Raw genomic sequence first — 7,926 nt, forward strand, 5'->3', positions numbered from 1 at the left:
AGCTATACCTTGGTATGCATGTTTCTTCTTTTGGTGATAACATGTTTTGCCTTGTTCATATCTTTGGAATTTTATTTCTCAATATTTATGCAATATTTTAGGATGTAAAGCAAATTATCACAATTGTCTTAAAGAAATTGATCTTTATGTGGGGAAATCATAGCTTTATTCTGTTATAGTTCACATTCTTTTTTATCTTTGAATGGATTTGGGGTTGAAGGTAAATAAACGACAATGGTTGTGTTTGGTGGTAGACCTCGAATAATGAAGGGACGGTATTATCAACTATACTCTCTTTCTAGATATTCTACGATATGGACTGAAGGTTATTTCAAGCTGATGGGCATTTATAGAACTATGCCTAAGTGTTTATGCATTTCAACTTCTTTTACATTGATTCAATCCATTAGGAGATTTAATGTTACCGTTTTGTGGGAGAATGAAACACTTTCGGTTTTCTCGGGGTTGAACTAAACGCTGAAGACAATACTATGCTTGTCGTAAAAGGCGACTAATGGGATCGGGTGGTCAGGCTCGGTGACTTGGATGATACATGTCATCGATCCCAATTGTGTGGATCGATGCTCATGCTGTCAATCACTGGATTGTCTGGTCCAGACTCGATTATTTACAGACCGCCTTCATATAGCTGGAATATTGCTGAATGCGACGTTAAACAAGAAACAAACAAACAAGCATCAGTTATAGATGCATTCAAATGTAAAACAGATTTGTCAATACAATTTCAATACTCAAGACCCGTTAAATACAGCAGCTTTTTAAAAAATATTTCCATGTACGGTACTTAACCTTACACAATACAATCTGTGTCATCTATCGACTTTTCCGCTTACATGTTTCTGATGGGCGGAAATCATTTGGTAAGTAAACGATTCTCACGGATGAAATATTTAATATGCAACCCGTAAAACACACAACATATGATTGATTATCTACTAGCAGTGTGCCGTATCCGTAGCATTCATCTTTTGGGTGTACTTTGCATCTCTGACGCTGACATTCACACTGAAATAAATCAATCAATATTTCCACACAGGACACTTAGTACATAGTACTCCAAGAGAAATAGAATGAGGGATCACAAATTATTCGATCCCGTCTGTGGCGGGGCACATTTGTGACAAATATTTGAATTGTATTCAATGGGGTTTTGGTCCAATTTTGAACATGGTCTACGCAGGTGGTCAAGGGTTATCTTATCCTAATTTAAGAACCACTGCAGACAGTTTCCAATCGAAATATTTTGGGGTACGGACAGGGATGCAACATACCCATGATATTCAATGTTTAGGTCTATCTAATCTATCATGCCATCTGTGGGTACACCCGTCCCGCTTTGACAGCTACGTTGTAGCTACGTTTAATGACGCTCTGATCATTAAGGATAACGCGCTAAATAATATAGTTGCTTACCACTTTTGTCACATTCGTTTTGGTCCCCCTTGAGACCAACGGCTTACTTTATGTGGTCTTTTAAAAAGCGTTTGAATTGGTGTTCGTTTCCAAACATTTCACTTTATTGCTAGAATTGAAAATAATCTTGAGCCAAGGTAATATTTATTCAAGAGAAAACATACTTTAGAGTTAATGTCTTGTGTGGTGTCTTTGGTTTGTTTTTACCCAAAATAGTGCGATTGTGAAACACAAAGTAAAAAGGTTTTTGCAGCTCCATGCCTAGACTAACATCTAGTCTCTGAAATGAACATATCGTAATAAAAATATAATAAAAGGGAGCCCAGTTACTCTCTTCATTTTCAGAGTTATATAGACTTGCCAAACATTATAGACTTGCATGGGCTGTATTTGATATATATTTGTATCAGGGTCTGTAAGACAGACTACTCCATGCCCAACCGTCCCTTCCCTGAATGCCCCAAAACTAAACCCCATGCTGCCTTAATACCGAGATATGTTTAATTACATCGGTCCCTATTTCGGGAAACGTATGCACAAACAGTTAATCATATGTTTCTAGATACTTTAACACCAAAATTAAAAGGACTTCCGTTATAATGATATCACTTTCGATTTGGGAGAAAATTGGACCCGGTGGAGTACAATCTTAAGAGGGGCAGTGCTTGTAGCCACTTTAATAAAATTATGTTACAAACACTTCCAGTTTAATGACACGACTTCCTGTTTGGGACATCATGCTCATTGTAGTGCACCACCACTAGCTAACTTCATGACAAAGTTATTAACTCTTCTGGGTTAATGACATAACTTAGGTGCGTCTAACAGCATTAATAAAAAAATAGTATGTACTTCAAGGTTTGTGATATCACTTCCGGTTTACGAATTTAAAACGCCAACGCCGGATAAACACCAGTCTCTGTAGCAGGTTCCATGGGGCGTAAAGGAAAAAATAGCGGTGAAAATTATGTTAATGGATCACAAAAAAATCAGTGACCAGTTACATATGGATATCTATACAAATAGGCGGATCAATAGTTATTGCTCACACAGAGGGAAGGGAAAACATAGATATAAAACGCAAACGCCAGAAAATCAAAGCGCGGTGAACAATATATGATATGATCACATAAAATACCAGTGATGACACCAGGTGTTCGCGAGTACGCATGTCTTGCCTTATCGGGGCGGTCGGGTAGCCCAGTGGTTAAAGTGTTCGCTCGTCACACCGAAGACCCGGGTTCGATTCCCGACATGTTGTGCCTGTAACTGCATTTCGGGTTTAATGATACCACTTCCGGTTGGATAAAATACTTGACATGCCTGTAGCTACATCAGCATCATGGTCCATGAACTCCCCTTTTAGAAACTTCACTACTGGTGTTAGAAATACATACGTATGTGCATTACATGACAATTTAAATGCATCCAGCTAGCTTCCAACGAACGTAATATGTAATCCCCGTTTGATTACCTTGACCCCCAATTTCAACCAATCACATACTTGACTATTTCTGATTGAAGACATGGTACTTGTTATCACCAACGATAATGCACTTTGCGCAAAAATCGCTTTCAGAAAACTCCAAGAAATACACTCCATATGAAGTAACGGGTTTAGTTACATGTGTTACTATTATCATAAGAGACAACTTAATCGATTCCTATACAATATTAAACATAACCGCCATATTGAAGATTACCATTTTTGAGTGAGTGAGTGAGTTGGGTTTAACGTCCACTTTTAACACTCCGTCAGTGTTCCAGTTATATCGCTGCGTGTCAGCTTAATGTGGGAGGAAAGACCGAAGTGATGGAGGCCTTTGACGTTAACCACTTCGGTGAACCAATGTGTATGGGGCTGACGGGTATGGTGCTGACAAACCCAGAAACAATCAGGGCGAACCGGGATTTGAACCCACATACATAGGTTTCTGGCGTGCCAAGGGACGCAACTCTGCACACCTAATCGCGTCGCCTTAGACGACTGGGCCACCCGTGTCCCCGATCTGGGTTGGAACACTTAACCTATGCTGGTTTTAACACGGACCCGAAGGATCAGTTGGTCAGACCACATGACGTGGTGCAGAGTGACGTCAACTGACGTAAGGGAAATACGTCTAATGATTTGCTAGTTAGGAAGTGACTGCAAGCGTTTCCAAGACAGATCGATATATTTACACGCCAATTTTGAATTTTCAGTTTTTACCTTTTAAGGATGAAAACGTACAACTAAATATAGCTGCAATAATCACACTCACTAAGGTAGTTACATGGTTCGATTCCAACTTTGCAGGCACAATGGCTATACAGTTATTCATGTCAGTCGCCCTGTCCGATGTTCTTGACACCAGTCTGACACCAGCCATGACAAGCACGTTGTTCAACTGTGTGATACAGTGTTACTCAAGCACTGGATGTTCCTCCATCTTCTACAACAAAGCGACTCACCAATGTGCAGTGTCATCGCACGTATATCGAGATGGTGACAGTGTCTTAGCATCTTCCACGGGAATGAAGTTGTACGTTTGGAATCAAGGTAGGGGATGAAGCGTTTCCCAAGCTATGTAAATACAAGTCAACATCGATTTACGATTCCGACTATATCATGAGCTCATATACATATAGTGATGATAGCAGGTGTTCGCGAAAAGGTGAGCGAATCCCGTCCTATTGATGGCACTCGTCACAAACCAAGCAAAAGAAAGTCAATAGTTCACCTGAAAAAAAGGTAACATATGGTATAAGTCCAAATAGGGAAATGTATCGGACATGATCTTTGTCACTGATTCGTCAAATTTGGAGATGTCTACCATAAAACGTTTTTAAAGTTTTACTGAGGCCTTAAATGTTGAAACCTTGATCAACCAACCTTTGAGCTAGCGTCGTATGACGCTGTTTGAAATTTTAGCAGAAAGAGCATGCTCGATTGTACATCAAAAGTTGTGAAATGTGGCCACCAAATAGTGCTCGACATGAGTCAAGTTAATTGTTCACCTGACAAAACATATGAGTATGCTCGGTTGTATCTCAAAGTTGTGAAAAGGTTGGAGCTGCTGGAATATTGGCCGACATTGAAGGGAAGGTTGACTATTGAACATTTGAAGTCATCCCTCTTGTCATACAATCTTGAGGGGAGTGTTTTGTCACTCTGAATCTTTATTCATGGTCCTTAATTGAAAAAGATGAGCCAGGCTTGGTCTCCAATATGTCACTAGCAGGTGGGTAAATCAGTGGAAGGGGCGTGGCTTTTTGATGGTTTTTAAACTGCATCAGATCATCGATATGCCTGAAGCTTAAGTTAATATTCTTGGCCAAATATACTTGTTTGGACTGACATAAATTTCGAAACAGATCAGCAAAATCAGCGAGATGGGGAGCATAATTGGTTCCCATGGGGATGCCTATTTCTTGGGAAAATATCTTCCCCACAATTTGTATACGGATGTTATCAAAGAGGAAGTCCAACGTGCGAGGAAGCACTCATATGTTACTTCGGTCAAGAAGCCGAAACATTGCCGATGTTAACTCACTCTCGCACATTACATTCCCCTAAATCCAAGCTATATATATATGGTGGTATGAATGTATGTCATAAAACAATATTGTTTACTTCTGCTGTACATAGTTGTGAGAGGGATAACAATAACAGTTTTATTTGGATGTGGGGGGCACGTGTGGCCCAGTTGTCTAAGGCGCCGCGATTCGCTGTGAAGAGTTGTGTCCCTTAAGCACGCCAGAAACCTATGATTGTGGGTTCGAATCCCGGTTCGCCCCGATTATGTTTCTAGGTTTGTCAGCACCATACCCGAGCTCGTGGGTTTCACCGAAGTGGTAAACGTCCTAGACCTGCATCACTTTGGTCGGGCTTTCCTCCCAAATTAAGCTGACACGCCGCGATATAACTTGAATACTGTTAAAAGCGGCGTTAAACCCAACTCACTCACTCACTATTTGGATGTGATCAAGCCTCGGGCTGATGGGATCTAATGACCATCTCATTAGATCTTTTATTATCTATTATCTCGTTTATATTTAACTTAATGAATAAAAGACTCTCTTTTAGCTGGATGTCCGTTATCAGCTGGCTGGATTTACAACCGTCCCTCAAATCTCTGCTACAAGCGCAGTGATAACAAGGTAAACATTACTACGGCGGAGACCGCATGCAGAGATGCTGGAGCAAGACTTGTTGTCGTGGACACCGCCGAGAAGAACGCTCATCTCCTAACATTACATCCGACTTCAGGTGAATGTGAATGCTGCTCAGCCAGCAAAGATCATAGGCAGCCTTACTTTGTTTCTTTAACGCCGCCGCTGAGCCTCCATGTCGGGACACGATGACAAGATATCCACTCAGTCACCCAGTTACCACTCATATAAAGTATTTTTCCAATACCTGGATTTTATTGTCATGTCGCGATTTATTATTTTAGGACTATGAGCAGAAACTTTACATAACGTATATAATACCCAATCTTAAAATATTTACACTACAATACACTACACATTCATAGATGCTTTCAATCTAAAAATTTTTTCTCCATGGGACACATTTCAGCTATTTGCGCCTTTGCTATATGCCTGGAATATTGCCAAGGCGACATTTAATACTTACTGACTCTTATTTCGAATAAACAAGTTCAATATCCTATTGGGTATTACAGGTGATCGTTCTTGGATTGGGCTTCGCAAAGTCTCTGGAACTTGGAAATGGAGCAATGGAGAAACACTTGGGCCTTTCAGTGCCTGGAAAGCAAATCATCCACAAAATGGCAAGGAGTGTGGAATTTTGTCAGGGTACCTTCAAGGATGGGCATCATTTTATTGTCTAACTGGTCCTAATATTAACTATATATGTGATAAAGAGGTATTCACGTCTTAAGCTTAAAACATTAAAGTGAAAACAGAAATGTAATGTTTTGCATTTGGCGCATTAGTTTCTTTGTTCCTTAGAATAAAATCACGGCCGATCTCATGTAAACGCCACACAGATTCTGATGTCATTAAATCTGTGAAACATATTTCCGCCTCAACAAGACTACACACTACACGAATAAAAACGATTTTTTGACGTTTGAAATAGTATGTGGGCCTTATTCCAATTGCATAAATTGCACATATAAGCAAAGTTGGGGATATTTTGTTTTGGGGTGACACTACACCAATTTCGGCCAATGAAAGTAAGTGATTTATGTAGCAAGAACATTTCCGAAGAAATCAAGCCCCCAAACACAACATTGTAACAGTCATGAAGCACATGACCCCGGACAGCACATGCAAAGAGTGGGTTTGCCAGATTTACGATTGTCACTCAGACACTTTGATAAACATATTTGATAATTAAAAAAAGCAACAGTATTGATTATGCGACGTTTGCAACGTGTTAAAAGTTTATGTGCGATAGGCATGTGGCAGGTGGGCACATGTCAGAATAATGTTGCCCAAACGCTGCATATTTTCTAATCTGTCATCAGCAGTCCCTTACCAGAGCGTAGTGACATAATTATTTGAAATAAATATAACTTGGAAAGTTATTCTCAAACCATATACGGCGTTAGACGTTAGGAACTAGACATTTCCCTCAATTCTACAGAAATAAATAGGAAATTGTACAATTTCAAATGATTTGCAGAGTCACGTTTGGCACATATGAATTGCGATTACCTTCTATAAGTTTAAAATGCTTGGATAAATAGAAGCCGATACGTGAGTTGTGTGTCATTTTATTTTCCTTTCATGGCCATATACGGGTATGTGTATCAAATTTCAATCGTATGAAAAAATGGAAACATAAGGAAAGACAACTAATATTAAATATGAACGGTTTTTCACTACACATTCTGTAAACGAAATAAAGGCACGTTATATTAGAAATAATTAATTGCAAGAGGCAATGAGAAAGATTAATCTTAAGCTTGTTTGTAACATTATACAACAGTGGACCATGTGAGGAAGAATTATTGCGAGAGAAACATTATGCCTTCAGTACAAATAAACACTAAGGTTTTAGATTAAATTAACATTTATGAGAAACTCATATATTCCAAGATAAAATTCATGTGAAGCTTTTGCTGGCACTGTTTGGTTAATAATAAAATGTATTGTACCGCCATTTTAGTTACCAGCAGAATAGTATATTCAGTGAGAGGTACGGAATAACAATGCAGTCAAATGGAAACTTAAGATACATGTTTTGTTGTTTGTTTGTGTGTTGTTCAACTCCACGGTCGGTAAATAATCAAGTCTGGACCCGACAATCCAATGATTGACATCGTGAGCATCGATCCACGCAAATGGAATACCATGACATGTATCAACCAAGTCAGAGAGTCTGACCACCCAATCCCGTTAGTAGCTTCTTACATGTGCCATACCGTTTTGCATTGTAATTAGCCCTGTAATATGATTTGTTTGTTTGTTGTTTAACACCAGACTCAGCAATATTCCAGCTATATGACGGCGGTCTGTAAATAATCGAGTCTGGACCAG

General features: G+C 39.4%; 1 protein-coding gene across 1 annotated transcript; it reads left to right on the plus strand.

The window, feature by feature from the left end:
- The first annotated feature begins 3,735 nt into the window (after nucleotides 1–3,735).
- On the plus strand, nucleotides 3,736–6,319 carry LOC139473868 (CD209 antigen-like). The gene is made up of 3 exons (XM_071256651.1): nucleotides 3,736–3,973; nucleotides 5,501–5,683; nucleotides 6,102–6,319. The coding sequence occupies exons 1-3, from the start codon at nucleotides 3,736–3,738 to the stop codon at nucleotides 6,317–6,319; spliced, it is 639 nt and encodes a 212-aa protein (XP_071112752.1).
- Nucleotides 6,320–7,926: the final 1,607 nt, after the last annotated feature.

Source organism: Haliotis cracherodii, unplaced genomic scaffold (genome assembly GCF_022045235.1).
Source record: "Haliotis cracherodii isolate W230 unplaced genomic scaffold, xgHalCrac1.p SCAF_3, whole genome shotgun sequence".
Lineage (NCBI taxonomy): Eukaryota > Metazoa > Mollusca > Gastropoda > Lepetellida > Haliotidae > Haliotis > Haliotis cracherodii.

Excerpts from the sequence above, each read along its gene's own strand:
- LOC139473868 (XM_071256651.1), top strand. The coding sequence starts at position 3,736 with ATGGCTATACAGTTATTCATGTCAGTCGCCCTGTCCGATGTTCTTGAC. Across the intron at positions 3,974-5,500 it reads GTTGTACGTTTGGAATCAAG|CTGGATGTCCGTTATCAGCT; the intron begins GTAGGGGATGAA and ends ACTCTCTTTTAG. Across the intron at positions 5,684-6,101 it reads AACATTACATCCGACTTCAG|GTGATCGTTCTTGGATTGGG; the intron begins GTGAATGTGAAT and ends TGGGTATTACAG.